This window comes from Aspergillus lentulus (assembly GCF_001445615.1).
Source record: "Aspergillus lentulus DNA, contig: Alt16, strain: IFM 54703, whole genome shotgun sequence".
Classification (NCBI taxonomy): Eukaryota; Fungi; Ascomycota; class Eurotiomycetes; order Eurotiales; family Aspergillaceae; genus Aspergillus; species Aspergillus lentulus.
Genome location: NW_028322113.1, coordinates 3,231,614 through 3,257,609, shown reverse-complemented (window position 1 = coordinate 3,257,609; position 25,996 = coordinate 3,231,614). Strand labels below are relative to the sequence as shown.

Below are 25,996 nucleotides of genomic sequence, written 5' to 3'. Positions count from 1 at the left end.
TGTAGTATGGAGCGGATAGCTGGTAAGAAGCTCGCAGAAGAGCGTTAGTAACTTGCAACCTGGGGTCGAATATACAGAATTGTAGATTACGACATGATGAAACGTGAAGACGAGCGGTTTGGTCTATTCAATGGTGGAGCGGTGACGCGAATACGATGTGATGATGATGGTTATGATGGTAAGTAGAAGCTGATGAGGTTGAAGGTGAGCACGTGGGTGCGTCACCTTGAGACATAACGTCACCCGCTACCGACTATCTACAAGGATAAATAGGTACTTTTGTATGGATGGATGCTCAATTATGTACACGCTATATGCAGAAAAACGAGGATCTCAATAACAAGGTCATTATGAAATAGAAACAGTACAAGTCGATCATAACTAGAACTCATGAGGGGAATCTTGGGGTATTCATAACGAATGTGCCGTCGAATATGCTGTTGAATATGCAATGGTGATGAATGGACGGAGAAACGAAAATAAAAACGTAATAGACAGATCGCTCAATAGCCAAAGACTATGCAACATAACCAAGGTTCCCCAGCAGCGTCCGGCATTCGTTTCCGGCCATGCCCAACACACCCAGTGCTCTGGCCTGTGTGCCCTTGCGCAGACGCTGCAGGCCCACGGCAACCTTCCACCCTTCGGTCTCCTGCAGAACGAAGACATAACGGCGACCTTCCTGGTCGCGGATGCTGGCGCGGAGGACATGCAGCCCTCCATGCTCCTCCTCGTCAGGTGATGCCAGTCGGCACTTGTTCTTGCACACCTTCAGAAAGTTCACAAGATTCGCGTCCGACTCCTCCGGGGTTGGTTCATTGGTGCTCCGCCGGAAGAACACGTTGGCTGGCTTAGGGTTTGGACGGCCTTGCGCCGTCGCTCCGTACTGGGGACACCACACCTCCACCAGTTTCATGGTCCAGGCCTTGATATCCCATTCGCGCTGAGGTACACCTCGGATGTCGTCGTCAATGAAGAGTCCCTCGGTAGTGATGCGCAACACCAGTCCATCGGTCACCATCCCTTGGCCAGAGACCAACTGCGCCACAGGACTCCGCAGGAAGGCGTTATTGAAGGCATAAACGCCTCGGATGACAATCTTGTCCGGATCTTTGGTCGAGTAGGCGCCTCGAGTTGAAGGCGGCGGAGTCGTCCGGGCTGTCGACTGCGACGGGGCATAGGAGGATTCAGAATAGACCGAAGAACCTGATGTACCCGCATAGGGCCGACGAGGTCGGTCATAGGGCCGGAAGGAATAGGCATCATCCTCGTCTGCAGTCGTTGGCGTACGGGCACTGCCGGAATACGCTGGCTTTTTTGGAGATGGGGTCCTGGGAGCGGTTGACCCTGTTGCTGATTTGTTGCTTGCTGCTTTCGCCGCTGCCTCCTCTTTAGCTGCCGCTTCCTGGGCATCTTTGGCCTTCTTTTCAGCATACTTCTTCGCAGCAGCTTCCTTGAGCGCGGCAAATTTGGCATCGGCCTCCTTTTTAGCAGCGGCCTTTGCGGCAGCCTCTTTCTCAGCGGCCTCCTTCTCCGCCTTGGCCTTTGCTTCTGCGGCCTCTTTTTCGGCTTTGGCTTTGGCTCTGGCCTCTCTTTCCTTGGCCAAAGCAGCAAGTCTTTGAGCTCGAGCTTCAGCCACTTCCCGCTCTGCCTTTGTCTTGGCTTCCGCAGCCTCTCGCTCGGCCCTTTCTCTGGCCTCGGCTGCTTCACGCTCAGCCTTGGCTTTCGCTTCGGCAAGTTCGCGCTCGATCTTTGCTCGAGCTTCGGCCGCCTCCTTTTCAGCTCGCTCCCTCGCCTCCCTTTCGGCTTTTTCCTTCGCCTCGGCCAACTCTCTCTCGAGCTGCTCTCTGCGCTCTCGAAGCTCCCTCTCCATGGCCTCGCGTTCCCGCTGCTTCTGCTTTTCTCGTGCTTCGGCTTCCCGTTTTCGTTTGAATTCTTCCATCTTGCGCTTGAGCTCCTCCTTTCGCCTCGTTTCTTCACGAGCTCGTTCCCAATCTTCGCCGCTCTTACTTTTGCTTTCGCTCCTGCCAGAAGTCGGCTCTGCTTTCTCCGGGCCCGGGTCGGCATTCGGAGGAGGTGTATGGGGTGGGGCCCCGGCATTCGGCGGTGGGGGCGCGGCGCCAGCGCCATACTGATTCCCGGGATACGGGCCTCCTGGGCCGGGGCCGGCTCCATAGTTACCGCCGCTGCCGTAGGTCCCTTGCGGCCCTGAGTTAGGGCCGCCGAAATTGGGCCCTCTCGAATAGTCCGGGCCAGAGCCTGCACCTGAGGACTGATGGTAAGAGCCGCCACCGCCGGCAGCTCCATGTCCACCAAATCCAGCCCCACCAGGTCCCCCAGGGGCCCCTGGCCCAGACTGGCGGGATTGAGAGCTACCTCCGGAGTCTCGGTTTGCACCGGCTATATGTGCTTGGTATGCACCAAACCCCCATCCCGCAATGCCGACGATGGCCAGTAGGACCGCAACTCCCATTCCGCCACCATTGGCAGCTGTAGCAAGATACCATGCCTTCAAAATGGGAGAAAGTGTCTGCCAGATGTAAACCACCGCTAATGCGGACACAGCGCCGGCCAGGAAGCTATTCCGGTGAGTTTGTAGCGAGGGAAGGTATAGAAAACCAGAGCCCGAGGAATGAGGTGGGATGATAAAGATATCATAGTTTCCGTCCGGAAGACCGGACCCTTTCTTAAAACCGTGAGTGGTGTTCGGATTCTCGCCGTGAGGCGGTGGAGGCGGCGGAGGGCCGTCCATTGTCAATCCTTATGGGGGTTCGGACTACAGCGCTGGGCCCTTGAGCAAGTCTTTGGATTGCCGCGACTGAGATCAGGATACCGAACGCTGTTGACACTTGTTATTGATGAGATAGACCCGTTCGCAGCAGTCTAGTGGGCTTGGTTTTGAATGTGTTCTTGTATTGTTGGCAGGCTGGAGGCATAGACGTAATCGACGATTTGTTCATATTCTCAGAATCATTGAGAAGGCACTGAGGCGTTGTGGCCTCCAGCGCTTGACCTGCTTCTGGAAAGCCGTTGTCAGCGTCCGAAATGGATTGTGGGCACGATTGCAAACGAAGTACCACTTACATGATATATATGATAAACGAAAATCCAGCTTGTTGCGCTCCGAGGTTATCCCAGAAGAACAGCTGGAAGACTATGGAATCGATGTGGGTGAGGATGGAAGTGGGATGGAGAGGGAAAAGACCAGGCGGCAATGGCGAGGAGGCTGTGAAAGGTGTGATTGATCAGCGGCAGCCAAAGGATTGGTAGATAGATACTACATACGTAATGTTGGCAGGTTATTGCCGATTAATTCATCAAACCCGAAGGACCGTTGAGACTCGTGTAACAGAGAGAAGAATGGTTATCTTCTGTGTATAATTTGACAGAGTATTTATTGACATATGGACGACCTGGGGAGTGCTTGTATATATGACTCTTGCGATATATAGATCTGACAATTTTCAACACGTGCGAAACAGAATAGTACCGATCCGCCACTGAATTTTACTCTACGCACAGCGAGAAATCGAGAATGAGATAGGGATGCTTCAAGTTATTGCAATCACTAATAGACCTCTTCATCGGTGCGCAGGCTCAGATTCTGGCCGGAATCATTATAATATGACCAAGTATCCGCTCCATCAGTGTACCACAATGCCCTTCATGCATTTCTTTATCGAGGTTCAACTCTGAATAAACTCTTCAAAAGAATTCTCATGTCTCTGATTTAACAACTCTTACAATCAAGCTTAACCAGGCCATTCTCCGAAGAATGTGCTGGTTCTGACGGTTGGCGCATTCTTTGGCAGTCGTCAGTGACGCTGCCACGGCTTTGTTTGTTTTGAATTTCCTCCATTTGGCGATAGCTCGATTTTCATTACTGGTTGTTGATTGGTTGTGGGTGCTTGCATATATTTATGTATAAAATATTACATAATATTATGCCTGCATTCATGGGCTGAATATCTATGCCTCTTCTCAATGCTGTTTTCCCCTGATCCTAGGTTAACCCCCCTCTGGAGTGGGTTTTGTTGGGGATTTTCATGGCACTAGCAACATGTCCAAGGAAAGTTAACTGTATATGTTCTGTTTGAGCCCTATGCAGCTTTGAAACGCAGACAAAAGCCAACGATTGGACCTTCGATTATCACTCGAAGCATATAAACAGCGAGGCATTGAGCTGAGCAAGTGATCTCGAGACCATGGCTGCCATTGGGATCCCCAGGAGCCAGATATCCTCTACCATCGATCAGTCAAGAGGAACGTGGACTATTGTCGAGATCAAGTTAGCATCATCGGGGTCGGTCGGAAGATGGCCGGGGAATCCCATGATCAACAGGTGATGGTGCCTGATGATCATGAGGATTGCGAGACACAATCAGTACATCCAATTAATACAGATGCTCTTCAATTCATATGATAGACGAGGAACCTCCAGCTGGAAACACGTAGGGAGATGATCCAGAGATATGACACCAACTCGAGAACCTCAACTAGTACTTGTAGATAGTGACGAGTCGTGGCGGTCGGGGAAATTGGGAGCCGCCTGCCAACCAACCTCTCAAAACGGTTAGATTCCTCCTCCGCCATCATCACCGCTGCCTATGTACCTACGGAGGACTGAAGTTTACTACGCAGTACTGTTAGTTACTCACTGGCATTGCTGCTGCTGGTCAGTCGAGGTTCACTTGGACCAAGATTTGCTTGTCAGCGTCTCCATCTTCTCTGGCTATCCCACACTTCTTACTACAGAGTACACTCTCTCGAATCACTGCCCTTTTTCCAGTGGGGGCTGTCAGGTACCGCCTCACATCGCTTCTCCGCCTCCCCGCCAACTGTCCTTATTGTAGATTGTTCTGCTTCCACGCTGAACCAAGATCTATTTCTCTCATTGTGTTTTTCTGTCCTCCTCTATGCAGCGACGATAGATTACTCAGTTTGGCCGTATCGACACTAGCCCTTCCGAGGGCTCACAGTCCATCATGTCCTCCTACCATCCCCCTACCCAAACCTACCAGTCTCACGCCGCTCCTCCCCGGCCTATACAGACCTTCAACCCAGTTGCCGCTGTGACTGCTCCAGCAGGTACCTTCCTACCGGGGACTAAGGTTCAGGTCGGAAGTCATCGAGTTGTGGTTGAGAAATACCTCTCCGAGGGTGGTTTCGCCCATGTCTACGTCGTGCGACTCTCGCAGCCCGTCGATGGCTCCGATCGGGCAGTGTTGAAGCGGGTTGCGGTCCCCGATAAGGCTGCATTGGCGAATATGCGGACGGAGGTCGAGACAATGAAGAAACTCAAGGGACATCGGCACATCGTCAAGTACATCGATTCCCATGCGTCACAGCTGAGAGGGGGCGGGTACGAGGTGTTTTTGCTCATGGAGTTTTGCTCCGGGGGAGGTCTGATTGATTTTATGAACACACGGTTGCAGAACCGGCTGACAGAGCCGGAAATCATCAAGATCTTTTCGGATGTGGCGGAGGGGGTGGCCTGCATGCACTATCTCAAGCCCCCTTTGCTGCACCGCGATCTCAAGGTCGAGAACGTCCTCATCTCCTTCCAGGGAAATACTCCTCTCTATAAACTCTGCGACTTTGGCTCTGCGGCTCCTCCTCGTCCCGCTGCGACTTCAGCTGCTGAGGGCCGTTTGATTGAGGATGACGTTCAACGACACACGACGCTGCAGTATCGAAGCCCCGAGATGATTGATGTCTACCGCAAACAGCCGATCGACGAGAAGAGTGATATCTGGGCGCTAGGAGTTTTGTTATACAAGCTGTGCTATTACACAACTCCGTTCGAAGAGGTTGGCCAAATGGCCATTCTGAATGCGAGCTACAAATTCCATTCATATCCCCCATTCTCGGATCGTCTGAAAGCGCTCATTGGTGAGTCGCCACCTGTGTTGGATTACGCAAATACTAACAGCAATCAGCATGGATGTTGAAGGAGAATCCACAGAAGCGCCCTACTATCTATGAGGTAGTGCGCGAGGTATGCAGCATGCAAGGAAAGGAAGTTCCTATTCGCGATGTAAGCGGTCTGCTCTACAGACGGAATTGCCAGAAATCTGACGTCTTTTCTACCCTAGATATATGCCAATCGCTCCATTTCGGAATCTCGTCGTTATCAGGAACTTCCCCCTTCCCCGGTGGAAGCACCTCAAGTGGGAGCGGTCTTCTCTCCACCTATCCAGGAAACCCAAATCATTCCGGAAATTGCGCCGATGCGTCGAGGACGTCCGACCAGACCGGATCATTCTCAGCACAACTCGGCGAAACCGAGCCCTTCTCCCTTCCGCGCTAGTTCTTCCACAGACCCCTTCGCTGCTCTGGACGGCAGTGGTCACAAGTCGCGAAACTCCATCGAGGAGTTTTCGAATCGCTTCCCGTCGCTTGATCAATTCCAGATTCTGAACGAGGAAAAGGACAAGTTTGACTTTGAGCCGACTGTAGCAGAGAAGAAGTCGGAAGATGAAGATCTTGCGCGGAGACTCACGAATGCTCTTGCGGACGACGCCTTTGCGAAGCCGCAGAATGAAGAACGACCGATCAACCAGCGACCTCAGACGTCCTCAGTGGAGACAAAGCCTGTCGAGCCACCGCGACATGTCCAAGAGCAGCCGTTACAGCAGGCTCCATTGTACCAACCTGTTCCTCAGCGACCCACCATGGTGTCGACTGGCACAATGACATCGCCTCCACCCACGCCGGGAGACAAAAAACCGTCTAGTCGTAATATCTACAGATTTCCTTCGTCTGATCATCACCGCCAGCCGTCCAATCCGTCTTGGCTGGCTGAAGCGGATCAGAAGTCTGTGAGACCCAACAAGGCACCGTCGCCCCCCACCCTATCGACGAGACCGGAGCCACACCCCAAGACCTCCTTCGACAAGTTGTCCTCGCTGTCATCTGCGTCGGCACGGCCCTCGTTGGATGGGGCGCGACCGAACCTGGACGTCGATGTTCCCGTAGGCCGGTCCAAGTCGGCCAACGGCAAGGCGCGCCCGGTCTCGGTCCATACCGGATCCAGGCTGGAGTTCTCGCGGGGGTCTGAGAGCGCTCGGTCGTCTCTGGATTTGAGCAGACCGATGTACGACGGCGGCGCGCCGCTGCAGCACGCGCGCACGGACATGGACATGTCCGAACGAGCCAATATCTCGTCGGATGTGGACTTTTTGCGTGCCAGGGAAGAGGAACTCAACCGGAAGCGCGAGAAGCGGTACAGTGGCAGCCACAAGCACAGTAAGCGCACGAGTCTTTCCACGCTGTCGCTTTCTGGCACCAAGACGTTGTTTGCGGGTCGGTTCGGCGACGCTTTCCGCCGCTTCGAACAGAGCAATCAGGATAAATCGCCGTCTCCCACCGCAGACGACGCCGCGAAGCCATTGCCCTCTGTGACAACCTCGGAAGTGCCCGACTATGCGGCTGGTTCGAGTGGCGAGGAGAGCAACGAGGATATATCGCCGGAGATGCGGCGCGAGCTCGAGCGCCGGCGGCTTTCGCAGGAGGAGAAGCGAGTGGCGGCGGCAGCGGCCGAGTACCGTCGCCGGGTTGCGGAACAAGGAGAGGGAGGGGCCCGAGTGGTGGGAAGCGACGGGCCGAGGTCGTCGGCGATTAAGAACAGGGTGCAGACACTGCTCGGGCAGAGCAACAAGCCTCCACCTCAGAAGACGGCGACGGGCTACGGGCGGTACACAGACGAGTCGAGTGCTGCTGCTTTGCAGGCGAAGCAGACGGAAGGCCGACCGGAGTCGCGGCCAGGCACACGAAGCGGAGCCACGTACTTGGCTCAAGAACAGCAGACTGCGAGACCGGCGAGCGCTTCCAAGCAGGAGACCGCACGCACAGGATCGCGGCCGATGGCGCCTCCCAAACCGAAAGGGCTTCGTGTGGGTGGGCCGGACCTGGGTCGGTCCTCGGGCGAGGAGCGCAGTCCAACGGCACAGGCGACACCGAGCGACCCGGGCGAAGACTGGGAGGCCAGCTTCAGCCGACGGTTTCCCAGTCTGTCTGGACTGGAGATGGTCGAAACGGAGATTGAGATACCGAAGTTTGCAGGTCTGAGGACCAAGGAGGTGTAATTCTGCGTAGACTTGGCTTGCCTTTGGCTTTGGCATTGGCATTGGCAGTTGGCCTATGGCCTACTTAATATCATATATACATATTGAATTAAATGAACATATCAGCCTCAGACCAATAAGCATGCCATTGTCCCTGTATCTTGTATCTTTGAGTACATTGAATCAGTGGTGGTGTAGTTACCACAAAGGGTTAGTACTGCCCCGCAGTAGCTCTCCGCCTGCTGCATTACGGAGGTACAGCGAAGTCAAGTAAATCCATGTCCATCTTGAACCACCATTTACAGCAAAATGGCCCCAATCACATTAAGCACAGTTGATGGTACGCTACACATCCGTATTGAAGTAACTAACTCTGACGGAGGACCAACAGACGACCTGAAGGAGGTAATCCAACACCTCTTCGAGATCCAGTCCGCCGTCCACGGCTACCTAGGCCCAGAGACTCAGACCGAGCTCGTCAGGAAAATGTATTCTTTCTTTCATCTCCTCCTCATAACAAACAGATTACTGATGCATGCTTAATGGAAACAACAGCAAAAACCTCACCCTCGCGCTCTCCACCCTCTCAACACACACCAAACCGCAGCCCCCGTCGCAAGACGAAGAACAGAAGGAAAAACAGGGAGAAGAAAAGGACAACGACCCCCTTCTCCGCGACATCCAGCTTCCCCCCGAGATAATTGACTATGTCGACGCAGCGCGCAACCCGGACATCTACACGCGGGAGTTTGTGGAGCTGGTGCAGCGCGGGAACCAGGATCTGAAGGGGAAGAAGGAGGCGTTTGCGAGTTTCCGGGATGTGCTTGCTAGGGAGATGAAGAGTGCGATGCCGGAGTGTCGGGGGGAGGTGGAGAAGGTGCTTGCTGCGACGGAGGGAGAGCCTCAAGGTCAATAAGAGACGCTAAAGGGGGTTGTTTTCTTTGTTTCTTGTTTTGGCTTGGGCTGAATTACGGAGTTGGGAAGTGATTGCGACAGGGATATATCATACGGTAAGGCGTTAATGGTTTTGTTTAGGCTGGAGTTTGGGCTGCTCAGTCAGGGGTAATGAAGTAAAAGCATAGAGATACCATTTGTTTAATGGAACAGCCTCCAACAACGATCTCCGGTGTTTCTCATGTTACTAGCAGTAGGAACTAAGACAGGCGAAGGATTCGGCGATCCTCGCGGAGGTTACCGTTACTGTCTTTGCCAACACTGCCAAGTTGAAGACGAGGTAGCATTGACTATCGAGCAAGGAGACATAGCATTCATTAATATTCAATATGAGTCTCCTTGCGCCGACACGTGTTGGTGATTAATGTTAAGATTGAGGTTGAGATTGAGAATGTCTCTGGTCTGGCTCAGCATGTGGAGCAAGGGATAATGATATGATCCTTAGCAGTAGGCCTGAGTATCCCTCTATGGCACTGCGGTACTGGAGAACATCTGACGATATTATTCGAGGCCTCGCCGTGTAACGTCCAGACCAGACTCCACACTACAGGCAATAAGATTAGACTTTGTATCCTCGGGGAGTTAAGGAAACGACACGGACGCTCAGCCGATGATGTCAATCATCTCAACCTTATAGTCTGGTAGAACTCAGAGTAAATCATAATAATCTCGTCCTGGAGTCCGTAGATTAGTGATAGAGAAGTGATATGCTTGTCTTAGTAGACAGAACAGGTAGACCTACCGCGCATGTAGCCTGACCAACAGCTAGGGTACAAGCAGAGGTCGGCACAAGCACACCGCATGATTCCCAGAAGTGACTAAGATGGTCCCGGGACGTTGGGCAGTTTCGACTGGTCAGGATTCAGGTTGTCGATACATAGTGTTGACCGGGAAGTTAAGCAGATGAAGTCACTCTCGCACGGTCATTTCTGTGTCCTTTGCGATGGATGATGACCCACAAGGACTAGCTTGAGGTCCACTTGACAGACAGCAACGATCAATACACCGACTCGCAGAGTTGCAATGACTGAGGTGAATCAGTCAAGACGGAGATATCCCGGAGGATTCAGGACGAGAATCAATCCTAAACTGGACTGGCTGATATCTAGTGATCAGAGACAAACCAGGGTCTTCGTGGAGAGATCCAGCACAGGTTAGTGACTTGGCAAGTATTAATGAATCAGGGGATCGACGGCGTCTATACCCAAGGGGGAGTATGCTGTCAACTGCACACGACACTATCACTCTCGCTTGCGGGTGAAGCCAAAGTCTAGTCTAGTCTTGACTCTTGAGTCTCTTTGATGTCCTGCGTATTTTTATTGCCCGAACGTTCGAGTCAATCGCCAACAACGTTGGATTGGAAATCTGCCCTTGGCTGAGTAACGCTGATCAAACTGTAAGCTGAGTCGTCACTAGGAGTGTTTCTTTCTCCCTCTGTCGATCAGGCTGGACTCATGATCTCATCTGATCTATTTTGGCTACGAACTATTGACAGTTGTGGAGACGAGAATATCCTCGGATCTTGAAGTCAAAGAGTACCTTAGTATGATAGTATCGACTTGACCAGTCATAATATTGTGCTTCGGGGTATATCGGTCTGCCGATATATCATTCCATCAATTTGTCTTTTTTATTGGTCTCATTCTTTTTGACATAGGGTCAAGATAATAAATCACCGTGACAGGGCTAATAATCATAATAATAATAATACGGTGTAGTGTACAGCCCCGGTTTCTCCCCACGTCTAAAATACTTCCACTAATAATAATAATGATGCTGTTAGTACTATTAGAGATTACTTATTAGTATATTGACCCTTCCTCACCTGATCGCTCTATTTTCATTTTTTTCCCCCCAGCTCTCTTACTCTCTTCTCTTCTACTCCTTTGGCTCAAACACGTTGCAAGTTCGACACAGCATGCCTCATACCCCCCTCGCCTAGATACAGCATGCCCCATGGGACTCGAGCTCCTGGAGATGGCATTACCGGGGGATATACAGGCGATAGCCTGGCGTTGAAAATCACCATTGCGACTCTGGCGGGAATCACCTGGTACAATGCCATCGAGCTCATCATCCTCGTCTTCGTCACCTTTAGCAAGTATCATGGCACCTACTTCTGGAGCTTGCTCATTTCCTCGTCCATTGGGCTCCTGCCCTATTCGGTCGGCTTCCTCCTCAAGTTCTTCCAGTTGACCGACCAGACCTGGCTATCCGTCACCTTCATCACCGTCGGCTGGTGGTGCATGGTCACCGGCCAGTCCATCGTCCTCTATTCGCGCCTGCACCTGGTCGTGCGCAACCCACGCATCCTGCGCCGCGTCCTCACCATGATCCTCGTCGATGCCGTCATCTTCCACGTTCCCACCACCGTGCTGACCTACGGCTCCAACATGGCCGGCCCCGTCAACGCCCCGGCCTACATCCGCGGCTACAACGTGATGGAGAAGATCCAGATGACCGGCTTCTGTATACAGGAATTCATCATCTCCGCCCTCTACATCTGGGAAACCATCCGCATGCTGCGCCTCGATCCGGACCGCGGCAAGCGCAAGATCATGTACCAGCTCGTCGCTATCAACCTCATCATCATCGTCATGGACCTCGGCCTGCTCGTCGTCGAGTACATGAACAAGTACATCATGGAAACCATGCTCAAGGGCGTCATCTACAGCATCAAACTCAAGCTCGAGTTCGCCGTCCTCGGTAAACTCGTCTACCTCGTCCACAACCACGTCTGGAAATCCGACCCCATCGGCGTCGGCATCGACAACTGCCGCCATCACCACCATATCCCTCACACCACTAGCTACTCCCACCCGGAATACCACTACCCCGACTTTGTCGACGCAACACGCGTCACTTCCGACCTCACGCACGCTATTCCCCCCGCATCATCCTCCGCAAACGCTCGCTGCCGCTCCCACCCATGGATGGACTCGGACGACATCTCCATCGCCATGTTCGAGCACTCGGAGAATGCAGCCCCCTCGCTTCCCGATCAGGGAACCGGCCACTCCGAGATCTCGCAGTCCTGGAGCGGCGAGACCCAGCGCGACGTGAGTCCGCTTGATTTTACGGGCTCATTGCATAAACAGCACAATAGTATAAGTGGGTCGGTGCCGGCGCCCGATAAACCGGGTTGAACTTTGACCTCTATTGAGCCTCGACCCTAAAAACGAATAATGAGTCACGAGTCACGTCATTCATATCATATCGTATCATATCGTCCATGGTATTCATCTCAACTACCTTATTCTAGTTGATTATATCGGATGATGCGGAGGAAATCAACAATTCATGGATACTTGATGTTCTCCACAATTACAGGGTCTGTTCCATGGTTCTTGGTTACCACGTCATCCCGACCCTGGAACCATATCCATCCACCCCTGAATACAGGTCCACAGTCTACCACACAGTGACACTGACGTAGCCAGACTATACTAGCTGAAGCAGCGTCTGGCATGTACCTACTGTACATAACATACTGAAGATAAGCTTACTTAATCTAAATCATACAATTACACAACTACAAACACAGTCAATACTCAATAGTCGATGGTAAATAGTCAACTGAACAATCATAACTCATAGCAGATAGACAATATCGAGTAGATATAGAGCGGTAGGTAGATGCAATCACAAATCATATGAGAGTCTTCATGCTCGCTTCGCTCGGCAGTCATATCTCAAAACGTCGACTCCCCTCCACAAGCCCATCGGACAATTTACTCACCCCCACCCAGACAGGAACATACTGTCTCACCTCGTCCAGCGCCGGAATCACGCCCGCTGTATTCCCATCGCTCCAGAGGCAGACTACCCGTCCACGTAGCCCTTCCCCGTCATGTTCCACCTCCACTGTCCAGGTATGTCCCCACTCTCGGCTCCAGAGCCGGATCTCCTTCGTGCCGTCCGGAGAAACATGCGGGAAGCGCGGGTCATACGCCGAGTCCGCGACCGTGAAACTTACAACAGGTCTATCGAAGACGAGTTTGCAGGCGCGGGTGTTGCGGCCGGAGATGCTGAACTGGGCTTTTGGCCCAGTGTCGGATCGGGTGATGTTGTAGGAGAGCCAGTCTTTCATCTTTGATGCTTCAGACTGAAACTGAGGCCGGGGCTGAGGCTGGACTACCTGCGGGGGAATCCCTTGCCAAGAACACTTGGGTCGGAGCAGGTCCAAATCGCAAGTGATGTTTTGGCCGGCGGCGCTGGGGAGGGAGCTAGCGACATCGTGGACGAAGGGGTAGGCACCGCTTAACGAAGCGCGATTGACGCCTGTGTCGAGGTCGACCTCCTGGATGAAGAACAGCTTGAGCCGGTTCGCGGGGGAGAAGGGAAAGGCAACGAGGTTGTAGATCAGGGTGCCGGCAAAGACGCACAGCAGGAAAAGCGGGATGTGGTGCGTGTAACGGTGGATAAACGGAAGAAGTGGCATGAACAGTAGAGTCGTGAGCGCCGCGATGGCAATGTAAATAAAGAGCGAGGAGCTGCCGTCCTGGCCGGTCTGGCGCAGGGCGGAAGTAAGCAGCAGCGCGAGAGGCCCCGCGAAGATCAGAACGACCGGCGCGGTCACAAGAAACTGCAGCACCCAAACCCACTTGGGCAGGTGGATGCTCCAGGCTTGCTCGTGGCCGTACAAGTTGGGCTGGCGCGGCTCGTCGTCGTCATCGCGAAGATAGTCGCCCGTCACCCGGACGTAGTTCGCAAAGGTGGTGCGCTGTCCGCGCAGCAAAGAGGTCGTCTCCGTGGCCTCCGCCGCGGTGCCGTCGTCATCCTCATCCTCGCCGTCTTCGACATCCTCGCCAGAGGCCGTCCCCAGCCGACTGCCGTGGCTACTGGCCCGCCGGGAGGGCAGCGCAAGCTGCGTCGCGTACTCGGACTTGCGCGGTAGAGCAAACAGCTCCAGGTACGAGATCCACGTCGCAAGGGCCGTCCCCGCAAATGCAAAAAACACAAAATAGCCCCCAGCCAGACCGTATTTGTTCTCGTAGACCGTGGAAATGACCAGCAACACCCACTCCACGAGGAACAGCCAGGTCAACGTGTACACGCGATGAAATGCTGACGGCCGCGCAAAGTCCGCCACGCGCGAGACGAACCACGCCGAAAACACCCAGGCGGATACCATCATACTCCAGACCGCATACTCGCTGCTGTGGATGATGTACGGGTTGAACTTGGTGACCAGGTACGCCAGACCCACCGTCACCCCCGTGGGGATCACCAGCAGAAAGGGAAACCGGAAGAAGCCGCGAACCCCGTGCAAGGGCACCGCCTCGCTGCCGTCGCTGTCCTCCGGCGATGCCGACGATCGGAACAGGTACATCTTGTCCGCCCGAGCCAGCGCGATGCTCGTCATCAGCAGAACGAGCGGCGCCACAACCAGCAGCGTCACCGACAGCGCAAACAGCGTGTGCAGCTCGAAGACAACAAAGGTGCTCCCGAACATATCGAACCACACACCCCTCGGCCCAGATCCACTGGCAATCCGACCATCCTCGCGCGGCAGCCCTTCAAACCGGCCGCTGGCGTCCGAGACCAGACCATTCGTCGTGGCCACCGCGGCAGACAACATATGCCACACGGAATCCAAGCTCGTATGCCGCGCATCATCCTGGTCCGTATGGTACCGAGCGCGGGGCTCCATAAACGCGACGTCCAGGCCGCGCAGGCCCAGATCGCCTTCAAATACCACATAATCCGTCTGGCTGCTGATCAGGCCCGCCTCGAACCCGTTCGCGCTCAGCACCGACCCAAACGGATGCGGGGCCCGCATGTACGGTTTCGTGACCTCCGCGTCCGAGCTGCGGAACAGCGTCGCTCGCCCGCCCGCGCCCGCTCCCTCCAGGTTCAGAAACGTATGCGGCAGCTGCGAGATGGGGTGCTGGCTGTATACGCGCGCGCCGTTCAGGAAATCTTCCTCTCCGTTGTTGAAGAGCACCACCAGCCCGCGCCGTGGCACATGCCCCGGCGTGGTGAAGTACTTGATCAGCTGGAGGCACGAGACAACGCCCACCCCGTCGTCGGTGGCCCCGTATCCCGTCGACACGCTGTCGTAGTGTGCGTTCACCAGAACGCCGCCCTTGCCCGCTGGCCGGCCGTGCGGGTCTTCCCACCAGCGCTCCTTATCCTCTTCCCAACCCCGGATATACACCATAATATTGGTACTTTCGAAATACACTCCGAGGCCCGACCCGCGGCCGGAAAAAGTCAGGTTCGATTGCGTATCGTCGAAGACAAAAGTGTCTGGCTTCTCTTCGTCGACCGATTCATACTCGCTCGCGGGTGGTGCGCTGTCGATAAGCTCGTGGATCCGTTTCAGAAGCCACTCGTGCACCTCATCGTTGCGGTGCGAGTTGTACGGGTGGAACCCCTTCGTGAGCACCTGCAGATCAGTCCAGGCTTCGGTGAGATTCAGTCCATTTGGACTCGAGCTAGGAGCCGAAGGTACGACATGATGAAGGACAAGTAAAGGCACCACTAGTGCAAGGTACACGACGGCCGTGATAACGGTGACAGGCCATGGCGTGAATCCGAGGGGATTGGATCGTGAAAGCGAAGGACGTGCCATCGAATACGCTGATTTGAACAAAACCCGTCGCTTCAGGCTCAACTGTCACGCCTGCGACTGGGATTCGAAACCCAGGCGCAGCTAGGAATGATCGGGGGTGAGGTGGACGCGCTCGAAGAGCGGAGAGCGGGGAAGCGGTATGCAATACTCCGTAGAGACCGTGCTACACTCCTACTTCATTCAGGCCAAACACAATTTATCTCATCGAGGCCGAATGGATATGGCACGATGATGAGACAATATCAATAAAGTGACAAAATAACTAGAGCATTTATTCTATTGATGCGACAAGGGAATAGTGTACCAGGTAGACTGTAAGAGTAGTGCGTTTCATAGTCTCCACTCCATGACATAAGTCACACCGTGATGGTGATCTACTCAAAGCAACTGACAGCCGAAGATTGACAGCTCCATGAACTTAATGAAGAAATAAAAGTCATATATATGCCTATCCCAAGTAAACAAACATGAATAACCCGAATCCCAGGTTGTATCAACCGCTATTGATGCAATTCCAGATGATGAAATCTGACAGTCCTAATTTGTACGTATGAGGTCGAAATGATAGGGACGCCCGCTCTTTAGCCATGATTCCCTGAATGATAATGCCAAAATTGACACAAACGTCATGCGAAAGATGAAGGGTAAGAAAGGCAGAGAAACACAGAAAAGCGCCATGGGGAAAAACACGCTCGAAGGAATAGCAAAGGGGTATCAACCGTGAGCATGTCCGATATCGATATAGTCTTCGTCGTTTATGACTGTCGCATGCATCAGGCCAGTCACTTGACCTTCGTCCTCGTCCAACTCTTCGTCATCGTCATACATGGTAGCTTCGGTCATTTCGCGGGTGGAGTCAGGACTGTGATTCAAGTAGTCTCGAAGTCGATTGACACCTTCACCGCTAAAGACACAAAACACTTCGCGCTGTTGTTGGGTAAACTCCGGAGGTGCTTCGCGGCAGAACCGGGTGACTTCCGGAACCAAGAAAGCCTGCACACCGGTGAGACTGAGATGTGTGAGTCGAGGGCAATTATTGAGCAGAGCATGTATTCCCTAGACATCTAAAATCAGTACTGGCAAACACCTGGGCTGATGTCAGAAGACTTACCGGCATTGTCAGGTTGACGCAGTAACTGAGGTGCACTCGCTCCAGGCTACTCGTACCGAGAGGATCAGGGGACACCTTGGGCCGTGCCAGAGCCAGAATACTCTGATCTGTAATCAGCTGACACTTGACCAAGCCGATTCGTCGAAGTTTAGGTAGAGTCGCCAGCTGCTGAACGCTGTTATCCGTCAAACGGTTGCAGCAAGCCAAGTCGATGTATCTGATCCGGTTGCAAGACTTCACCAGCTGTATTACCGCAGGATCGGTGATGTTGGAGCAGTGACCCAGATGAACGTAGTGAAGGTTCTTTCCGAGCTTGCAGATGGCCTGCACTGCGCGGTCCGTGATGAACCTACACTTGGCCAAGACCAGGTTCCGCAAGCGAGGCGCAGCGCTGACGATGCGCTCGACAGCATCATCTCTGACGTTCTCACATGCGGTCAGGTCCAGGATGCGGAGACTATCAAAGGAGAGGGACTCGGGAAGATTTATGAATGCCGCATCACTGATCTCGACGCAGTGGGCCAGCCGCAGTTCACGAAGGTTTCGGAGTGTGGTCATAAGCGAGGTCACCGAGGGGTTTGTGACAAGTTTGCAGTCATGCAGGTCGATTTCAAGAATAGCAGGACAGTTTTCGGCAAAGGATAGGATTGACCGATCCGTTACTTGTACGACTCCGTTGAGTTTCAGCTGGAGGTCCTTGTTAGCATAGGCAATGTAAATCGACCAGAAACACTCTAAAGCTTACTCTTTTGATCTGTCGGCAGTTTTGCGAAATGACGACAAGGGAGTCGTCGGTCACTTTGATACACCCAGTGATGTTGAGTCCTTGAAGCCTAGGGCAGTTCCTGGCAACAGTATATAGAGTATGGTCCGTAAGGTATCGTAGATCTGAGACATCTAGAGCCTGCAAATGTCGGTTGCCTTCCACCAGGTCCGAGACACCCTTGTCCGTGAGCTTCGAACAATTCGTCAAGGTCAACCGCTCAATACGCTTGCACTGAGCAAATGGGACCACTGTGCCGTCGCTGACATCTTCCGTCAAGGCAGAGAGATTGAGTCGTTTGATGAGCTCTGAATACGCGAATAAACTATCCGACTTTCCCACGGATGCTGTTACGCTCTTCAAGTTGTCCCAGTTATTGCACGACGGCCGATGCCACAGTATCCCGACGCAGTTGGCAGCCCACCCTCGGCATACCAGCATGCAACTCAGCAGATCCACAGTTGAGCTGAGCTTCGCGAAAATGGAGATAAGGAGCTCCGGCGGTAGACGTCCGATCGGAGGAATTACTGTGTTTCTTGGATTCTGGTCGCGAGGCTCGCGGAAGTTCCCCACCCCGACGGAAGACTGCGAATCGTTGGCCTGGGCCATGAAGAAGTCGGTATCATCATCGACGGTGCGATCGGGAGAGGTGGATGACGAGGACTCGGAGGGAACTTCGCTCGAAAAGCGAAGTGGTTGCCGTGAGCGGGGCATTCTGGATTGCGGGTGTGAAGCCTGAGGAGGTCTTGTGATGAGGGTTGTCTGATCAAGGTTCTCCAGCAGCATGAGATATGCTATTCATGAGTACTTTGACATGAGAAGGAAACCGCAGTCAGCACAAATCCGTAGCTCAAAGTGCGGGAGACGTTCGTTCGGTATCCCTTGACACCAGCAGACCCTGTAAGCAAGCTGGAAAAGGAAACGAGAGCAAAAGCACGGCGCCGTCCAACCCGGCCGATGGATCCCGTCGCAGCCTTTAGGAAAAAGGGACGAGAAACAGGAAATAGAAGACAGGTATCAATTAATAGGAACGCGCGTCCGAGCGTGCCTGCAGCAGTTGCACAATAATCCGGAAGGTAAGGGAGGGGCTGAGGAGCGGAGAATGGAGGTTTGGGGCGGGCGGATTATTGACCAAGGAAACGACAAACGCTCGATCGGGGAGGGAAAGACGTGGTGGAGTTATCGAGATTTTATGCTTGGAGCAGCATTATCCAGACGGTCTATGCGTAGTGATATGACTGACAGAAAACTGTAGGTATGGTGGGTGGGATCTATCGAGGAACTCAAAGAGCTGTTTGATCGGGCGGCTAGAAGACGAGAGTCAGCACAGGGTCGGCGGCGGCTGCCAAAGTGATGGATGATTAGTCTACGGTAGATGGGAGGCAAATAAGAAATCATGGTTCCAGTCCCGCCGCTGGACCTCACGGTAGGATCGACGTTCTTTGTCTTGAGGATTTATCTCGTACCTTAGATTCTGACCTGGATGTAGCTGAAATTCCAGGGTTTCAAGATGCGCAAGGCAATAGAGTCATGGACATCAGGCACCTAGGCAGGATCAAAGTGAATATACAGGCGAAACGCTTGTTTTGCGCACCGATTGGCTGGAAGAAAATAGTATCTAGATGGTGGCATTCACAGGCCCTCCTTTTAATATACACTTATACACAAGGTCCTTGGGATTGACATGTATCGAATCCTGGATCCAAAAATATATCGCTGAGAATAATGATCACCGCAGCTCCCAGTATTATTGGCGATGGCAACATGAAGCGATTGGCCTTTCTGAAGGCAACCTTCTCGGCATCCCCATCAACCATGATATCCCTCTTCACTACTCCGTACTTCGTCTCAATAGCGAGACTATCAGATACTTGGGATGCATCTTGCAAGTTCGCATAATCGCATGCCATCATAGGCTTGGCAGCCGTGGGTCCCGTAGAAGATTAGTGTCGATAGTGGGAAAAATGTCTCGATTTAGTGTCTGCCACCAGAAAGGGGCAGACCCATGGATACCCTCAACAGCCCTCAATCTCGTATTCTCAGCGAGACTCTACTTCGGCCGACACTGGTCATGTTCGACTCCCCCCTTTTGCCCATTCTCGAAGGACATTCTTTCTCATTTTGCCCGTACTCGTCTTGGGAAGCTCCGCCACCACTTCCACCTCCCGAGGGACCATGAACTTGCTGATCGCACTGTGATTTTTGGCCCACGCGATCACTTCTTTTCCATCGACTTGTTTCCCCTGCTTCACAGTCACAAATGCCTTGGGTCGCTCCCCCCAGTGTGCGTCCGGGACCGCCACAACGCCAGCTTCGAGGATGTCTGGGTGGGTAACGAGCATCGACTCGAGAGCGACAGATGATATGTTCTCGCCTCCTGTTCAGTCTTGGTCAGCATTGCGTTGAATGAGCCGCAACCGTGGACAGATATTTCCTACCGCTGATGATGATGTCCTTTGCTCGGTCCAAGATTTGGACGGCTCCGTCTGGGTGCCAGACCGCCAGATCCCCGGAGTGCAAGACGCCCCCAGCGAAGAGCTTTCGCGTGGCCTCAGGGTCTTTGTAGTAGCCCCGGGAGCAGATGTTGCCAACAAACGCGATCTCTCCTATCTCTTTGCCGTCCCGATGGACATCAATAATGGTTCCTTCTGGAACGTCCGTCTTAATGACTCGAACGGGCAAACTAGTCACGAAGCCATGTCCTTGTCTTGCCATCTTCTTGTATTTCTCTTCCGCCGGCAGTTGATCCCATTGAGGCATGTAGTACCCTTTGGTAATCGGTCCGTATGTCTCCGTCATTCCGTACACATGGACTGGGTGCAAGTTGAGGTTTGTCATCTGCTCAAAGAGATGGGGGGTGGGTGGGCTGGCCGCCACGGTGACTTGGACCGGCCGCGGAAGTCGCTCGGCCTCGTTGGCAGCACACAGCAAGGTATTCACCGTTGGAGCCGCATTGAAATGGGTAATGTGTTCTTGCTTCAGCAATCTCCAAATCTCCGGATAGTCGATCTTCCGCAGGCAGTAATGGGTGCCACGGACGGCGGTCACTGCCCAGGGAAATGTCCATCCTGGAAGAGTTAGTCAGATGACAAGAGGCTAACGGCACTGTGATAGAGCATATGACTAACCCATTGCATGAAACATAGGTAAAGTCCATAGATAACGGCAGCGGCCTTGTTGAAAATTCAGGCCAGACTCAATCACGTTGGCCAAGGCAGCTAGGTAGCAGCCACGGTGAGTGAATTCGACGCCTTTGGGGCGGGCCGTTGTGCCACTGGTATAAGCCAGCGCAATGACATCGTCCTCGGAAGCAGCCTGGCTTTCCAGCCCATCCCAGCCCTTTGCGCCTGTGTCAGCGTCATACTTGAGGCCTTGTAACACAGCCTCATCGAAGGGACCGGAGAGCTCGCCTTCTGTAGCATCTGTATCCGTGTCGACTATGACGGGAATGTCAGGGTTTGCTGCTCGGTATGCCTGCAGTAGTGGTAGATATTCTTTGTCTACAATAATGACCTCAGCATCCGAGTGGGTGAAGATATAGGCGATATCATCTTCCTTGAGTCGGTAATTAACAGCTATTTGGTGTCAACGTCAACCTCTGCTGCAGGCAATGAGGAAAACATCTCGCCCTTACCAACGTTGACTGCTCCAGCAGCAGCTATCCCAAAGATAGACTCCAGGAAGGCAGGGGTGTTGGGACACAAAATGCCAACCCGCTTGAACTCATGCTTCTTGAGATAGTATGCAAGGCCTCTAGCACGATCTGCAGTCTCTATATATGTCCTCCGCAGAACCTGATTGTTTGCAGTGACATGGTAGATGGCTTCAGCCTATCAGCCAATGGTTGTCCCCAGTTAGTTCACTGAAACCAAAACAGTCGCCTTGTACAAAAGCAGCGCAAAGGGGGGGGAAAAAGTCTCACATCAGGTTCAATTGCCGCAGCACGAGGCAAGAAGAATGTGGGCGAGAGCGTATGGTAGTTGATGCGATGTTGCGGAGCAGGGTGGTCCTTAACTTCGGGGGATGCAAGGTGGCCCAGTAGACCCGACAAGCGAGTCTTGACCGATGACATGACTAAGGGCTCGGTAGCGGTAACCAAACAAAAGTGTCCAGATTCATGAATCTAAGGTACAAGAAGCCAAGTACTCCCAAGGTGTATATAATTATTGCAGGTGTTTGGGTTCGCGGAAACAAGGGGAGCACCGTACAACGAGAGCCGAATTGGAGACAATGCGGGGAATGATCGGCTGCTAGACTGCTTTGGACCGCGGAGAAGTTGACTTACCCGCACCCTACCAAGCGGGATGCGGGCGACTCTTCCACATGCCTCGTTTGTTGTCCAATTATTTACGGTACAAGTAAAAATATGAATATCTTTAGAGGAGAATGATATAAGTAAAGGAGAATGATATAAGAGCTCAATTATCGTTATTGAAACAGCTACATCTTATATTTCGTAATGAAAAGTCTATCTCAGCTTATCCTTTGCGTATCTCGAACCACTCAGGGTAACAAACCACCCTAGGCCAGACTTCTCCCCTAAAGCACACCCAGTATCCGTCTACCGACTATCCGTATGATCCGCACTCAATCCGCACTCCGTACGCCCGTGACATCCGAGGCTGGTCATTGATAGCTCAGACGTGTCGATCCTGAGACTCAGGCATAGTGGGAACCGACCGCTAGCAGACTACGCTCATTGACATACATTGGATCTTTTCTTACAGTCAAATGAACGATGAATGAAACAAACAAAGAACGGAAACGAGCATTGTCAATGGTCATGAGAGTCATTCTTAACTCGAGAAAACTTTGGATTAAACCGCGACGGCGCGAAATAACGGTCAGCTATTTTGAACAACCTTTCCTCCCAAGCGACTCCGTATTTTTTACTTTTGAATATGAAATCGGTTCCTGTAGCCTCCATGTCCGTCACAACATGAACATTTGTGGTAATGCATGATGAGGTAGGGACAAGGGAAAAAAGGTCGATCGGTTTGCCGTCCAACTTCGCTGAAAGATAAACCGTTTGCGATCCCAACCCAACCCATCACTGAGACAAGCAACCAACCGCGCAACGAGGTATCTAATATCCGTACTCAGCAAGCTGGCTCTTGGTCTTCTCGTCAACGCTCGCCGACTTCTGGGCCTGGACGAGCTGGCGGCGAGCGGCCTTCTTGCGCTCGTAGTATGCACTGCTCTTAACCTTTCTCCGCTCCTCAAGTCTGAAAAAGAATCATCCATTAGCCATGTCCATAACACCAGAAAAACCAATGATCCAAAGCGATGGATACACACCTGGCAACAACGTCCTGGTACTTCCAGCCAACCTCGTGGCTGAGTCTACCGACGGTGCAGTACTTGCGGCCGGGGCGGAGTCTGAGGACACGCAGAGCCTGGGGAACGACGACGCGCTTCTTCTTGTCGTACGGGGGAGGAACACCCTCGAAGACCTTGAGTCTCTCCAGAGCAGCAGCACCACGGGGGGTCTTGTGGGGGATCATTCCGCGGACGGCCTTGTAGAAGATGCGGGAGGGGGCACGGAAGTGGAAGGGACCACCACGAGTGGGGTTGTAACGAGTCATCTTGCGAAGGTAGGCGTGGTACTTCACTATATCATCGAAGGTGACCATGTCAGCTCTTTGCTCCGAACCAGTGTCAAACAGCCGCAACATCTCCAAATGTCTCCACGTCTCGGTATATATGCTCCACCCTCTTGCGCCTTCAAAGGGGATGAGAAAACGAATCGGATAACGTACGCTTCGCACGGAAGAACTCGCCGGAGATGTTGAGGGCTTCACATCTCACAACGACGATCTTCTGGCCGTTAAGCAGCTGCTTAGCAACAGTGCTGGCCAGGCGACCAAGAAGGTGTCCCTTGCCGTCAATGACGACCTGTAAATTCCCAGCACAAGTCAGCGATCACTGTAATTGTAAATGACATAGACCACAACGTCTCCCGTCCTTGAAATCTCCAAAGCACAAAAGACGACGAGGCTTTTTGGCGGTCTGCAGGTGAAAGGGGGTACGCACGACTGGCTCGGTGGAGGACATCCTGCTCTTCTGTCACCGTTTCAAAAGGAAAATATCCAGCGAAAGGAAGAGCGCTGCTCTAGGATACTCCCTTGGGATGTATGTTGTCGGCGGTTGTTGTCGTTGTGGTCGAGTTCAACGCACACAACGAAGTCGGATGGGTTCGCAGGTTAGATCGCTAAGCGAAGCTACTACCCTTTGTGTGGAAAGGTCAAGAGGGCCACAGCCCTAACCCGGTCCAATCCCGTGGCTCGAGATCACGTGAACCGCCTGTTTCGCCCCTCCGGTCAATTCCAGCCCAGGTTGACGCTTCCTGGGTCCAAAAGACAAATTGTTTCTTGATAGGCCAGTTTCAAAATGTTCCACCGAAAAGGAGCATTTAGTTGTTGTCTATTGATTGTGGTTTATCTACTCCGTGGATTGTCGCCGGTGATGTCAATATCTTCACTCGGCAGGCCGACTCCGGCGTGAATCTAGAGCCTTACATGGCGACTTCAAATTTTATCAATGGAATGACATTGACAGCCTTATGATCTTACGGAATAGCTCCTGGTACTACCTATTTGACTCACTCAAAATAGTTTAATCAACGATCGGCCACCGATCAAATTCCATGACATTTCTTGGCATGATCTAGAAGTTTCAACGCTTCATGTTGGCTAAGATTGGTCGCCGTATACTTACCTGTTCTCATATTACGACTTCCGAGCTTAAGGTCATACGTATTCATCCTCAACTCGCTTTATGGTCTACTAGTCCTCGTGTCTGGAAGCCCACTTCGAACCTTGTATGAGTTATGTATGACCCAGCCGACCTACTGCTACGTTATCTCCAGCTTTAAACTGTCTCTGGCAGCCTTGTTGCAGCGTCGAATGATAACAAAGCAGGCTTGTTTACAGCCTTAGACAACGGATGAGGCTTCGAAAGACGCGCTTTGTTTGCGTCTCTGACACGCACGGATACACGCCATCAGAAGCAGGCTTCAAGCTACCAGCAGGCGATGTCTTGATCCACGCGGGAGATCTTACGAACCGAGGCAGTCTATCTGAGTTGCGCAAAACCATCGAATGGATTTCCAAGGCCGACTATGAGGTCAAGATAGTTGTCTGCGGTTAGTCTGCTTGGAGCACGCGGTAGTGCATGTGTGTTTACTGATTACCACCCCTGTCCAGGCAATCATGATATTACGTTAGACGCAAGCTTTTATGCTAAATACGGATCGACCTTCCATAATCAGCATCTAGAAAACTCTGAGCAATGCATGGAAGTTGTGAGGGCTGGATCACCCTCGATAGTATTTCTTCAGCATCAGTCAGCACTAGTCCGCTTGACCCGGGCCGACGGGCCCAAGACCATATTTAAAGTCTTTGGCTCGCCCTATTCTCAGTTCACGGGGAACTGGGCATTCGGATACGAGTCGGCGGACGCTGCTGCGCTCTGGGGACAGATTCCATTGGACACTGACATTGTCATCACACACACGCCGCCTCATTCTCACTGTGACAGCCTGAGCACTGGCGAGCCCGTCGGGTGCAAGGCCCTGCTTCAGGCATTGAGCAAGGTGAGACCTCTGCTTGCCGTTTGTGGTCATGTACATGAGGCGCGGGGCTATGAGAGGGTCAAATGGTCCTCACCATTGTCAAACAACGCCGCACCGGAACAAACCGAGCATCATGTTATGCGAGGTGTCTTGCCTCCTCGAGAAAGCAAGAAGCAAAACCTGGTTGACCTAAGCGGCAAGAAGGCCGAGCGTCCAGACAACTATGGCTACTCTGTCCAGGCGAATACAGATTTGCCGACGGCATCGTTCACACCGTCGCAGAATGCCCTACTTCTGCCCTCAATCACAGCCTCAACAGCCACGATGCCCGACAGTCCGCAGCAGAGCCAAAATATACCTTTTTCGCTCCATTCTAGTTCGATCGAGGACACTCGCAGTGGCGAAATCCATCTGCGAAGAAAGGAGACGTGCATCGTCAACGCCGCTATCGTGGCAAGCAAATGGCCGCACCGAGGGGGCAAGAAATTCAATCCCCCTATTGTAGTTGACCTGGAGCTGCCGGCCTGGTCAGAGCCTGAGTAGCCCAGTAGACTTAAAATATTTGAAGCTTTGGCATATCTACCAAGTATTCCAGTCTGAGGCTGTATTCGTTGCCTTAAGAGACTGGTATACTCTTTGCGGCTCGCGACGGACGATGCAGCTCTGACCTACAGTCGGCGAATAGATAGACTACATCTCTGGGTGGTGCATAGCTGCCTTGATGAGCTTAGTGATAAGCAGAGCAAGGTCTCGGCTTCCTCCATTACATCATTTCTTCAAGATGTTAGATAGATTCGCACCCTTGACCGCGATATTCGTCGAGCACCGGGTCATCACCCCCACATGGCAAGCGAGGACTTGGAAATCGCGAACCAAAGCACCGTCTCATCCCACCATAGTCTCTTAAAGGAAACCTGATCAAACGACTCCCTACCCGATGAACATTATTAAC

The 25,996-nt window shown here is 52.8% G+C and overlaps 9 protein-coding genes across 9 annotated transcripts; 4 read left to right on the top strand and 5 right to left on the bottom strand.

Moving 5' to 3' along the window:
- Positions 1 to 517: 517 nt before the first annotated feature.
- Positions 518 to 2,752, bottom strand: ALT_8522 (uncharacterized protein; the record flags this gene model as incomplete). Its single annotated transcript, XM_033557074.2, has 1 exon — positions 518 to 2,752. One exon carries the CDS (start codon positions 2,750 to 2,752, stop codon positions 518 to 520), a length of 2,235 nt encoding a protein of 744 aa, XP_033412965.1.
- Positions 2,753 to 4,985: 2,233 nt separating this feature from the next.
- On the top strand, positions 4,986 to 8,087 carry ALT_8521 (putative serine/threonine protein kinase; the record flags this gene model as incomplete). The annotated part of the gene is made up of 3 exons (XM_033557073.2): positions 4,986 to 5,892; positions 5,940 to 6,037; positions 6,096 to 8,087. The coding sequence occupies 3 exons, from the start codon at positions 4,986 to 4,988 to the stop codon at positions 8,085 to 8,087; spliced, it is 2,997 nt and encodes a 998-aa protein (XP_033412964.1).
- A 288-nt stretch (positions 8,088 to 8,375) lies between these two features.
- On the top strand, positions 8,376 to 8,982 carry nut2 (mediator complex subunit NUT2; the record flags this gene model as incomplete). Its single annotated transcript, XM_033557072.2, has 3 exons — positions 8,376 to 8,406; positions 8,458 to 8,554; positions 8,622 to 8,982. The coding sequence occupies 3 exons, from the start codon at positions 8,376 to 8,378 to the stop codon at positions 8,980 to 8,982; spliced, it is 489 nt and encodes a 162-aa protein (XP_033412963.2).
- A 1,987-nt stretch (positions 8,983 to 10,969) lies between these two features.
- On the top strand, positions 10,970 to 12,166 carry ALT_8519 (uncharacterized protein; the record flags this gene model as incomplete). Its single annotated transcript, XM_033557071.2, has 1 exon — positions 10,970 to 12,166. The coding sequence occupies one exon, from the start codon at positions 10,970 to 10,972 to the stop codon at positions 12,164 to 12,166; it is 1,197 nt and encodes a 398-aa protein (XP_033412962.1).
- A 539-nt stretch (positions 12,167 to 12,705) lies between these two features.
- ALT_8518 (M28 family metallopeptidase) lies at positions 12,706 to 15,597 on the bottom strand (the record flags this gene model as incomplete). The annotated part of the gene is made up of 1 exon (XM_033557070.1): positions 12,706 to 15,597. One exon carries the CDS (start codon positions 15,595 to 15,597, stop codon positions 12,706 to 12,708), a length of 2,892 nt encoding a protein of 963 aa, XP_033412961.1.
- Positions 15,598 to 16,311: 714 nt separating this feature from the next.
- Positions 16,312 to 18,185, bottom strand: ALT_8517 (putative ubiquitin ligase complex F-box protein GRR1; the record flags this gene model as incomplete). Its single annotated transcript, XM_033557069.2, has 3 exons — positions 16,312 to 16,653; positions 16,709 to 17,395; positions 17,454 to 18,185. The coding sequence occupies 3 exons, from the start codon at positions 18,183 to 18,185 to the stop codon at positions 16,312 to 16,314; spliced, it is 1,761 nt and encodes a 586-aa protein (XP_033412960.2).
- Positions 18,186 to 19,540: 1,355 nt separating this feature from the next.
- Positions 19,541 to 21,543, bottom strand: ALT_8516 (putative AMP-binding domain protein; the record flags this gene model as incomplete). The annotated part of the gene is made up of 5 exons (XM_033557068.2): positions 19,541 to 19,848; positions 19,910 to 20,539; positions 20,600 to 21,046; positions 21,106 to 21,301; positions 21,394 to 21,543. The coding sequence occupies 5 exons, from the start codon at positions 21,541 to 21,543 to the stop codon at positions 19,541 to 19,543; spliced, it is 1,731 nt and encodes a 576-aa protein (XP_033412959.1).
- A 1,014-nt stretch (positions 21,544 to 22,557) lies between these two features.
- On the bottom strand, positions 22,558 to 23,525 carry ALT_8515 (60S ribosomal protein uL13; the record flags this gene model as incomplete). The annotated part of the gene is made up of 4 exons (XM_033557067.1): positions 22,558 to 22,696; positions 22,770 to 23,082; positions 23,231 to 23,366; positions 23,505 to 23,525. 4 exons carry the CDS (start codon positions 23,523 to 23,525, stop codon positions 22,558 to 22,560), a joined length of 609 nt encoding a protein of 202 aa, XP_033412958.1.
- An 891-nt stretch (positions 23,526 to 24,416) lies between these two features.
- ALT_8514 (metallophosphatase domain-containing protein) lies at positions 24,417 to 25,587 on the top strand (the record flags this gene model as incomplete). The annotated part of the gene is made up of 2 exons (XM_033557066.2): positions 24,417 to 24,615; positions 24,677 to 25,587. 2 exons carry the CDS (start codon positions 24,417 to 24,419, stop codon positions 25,585 to 25,587), a joined length of 1,110 nt encoding a protein of 369 aa, XP_033412957.2.
- Positions 25,588 to 25,996: the final 409 nt, after the last annotated feature.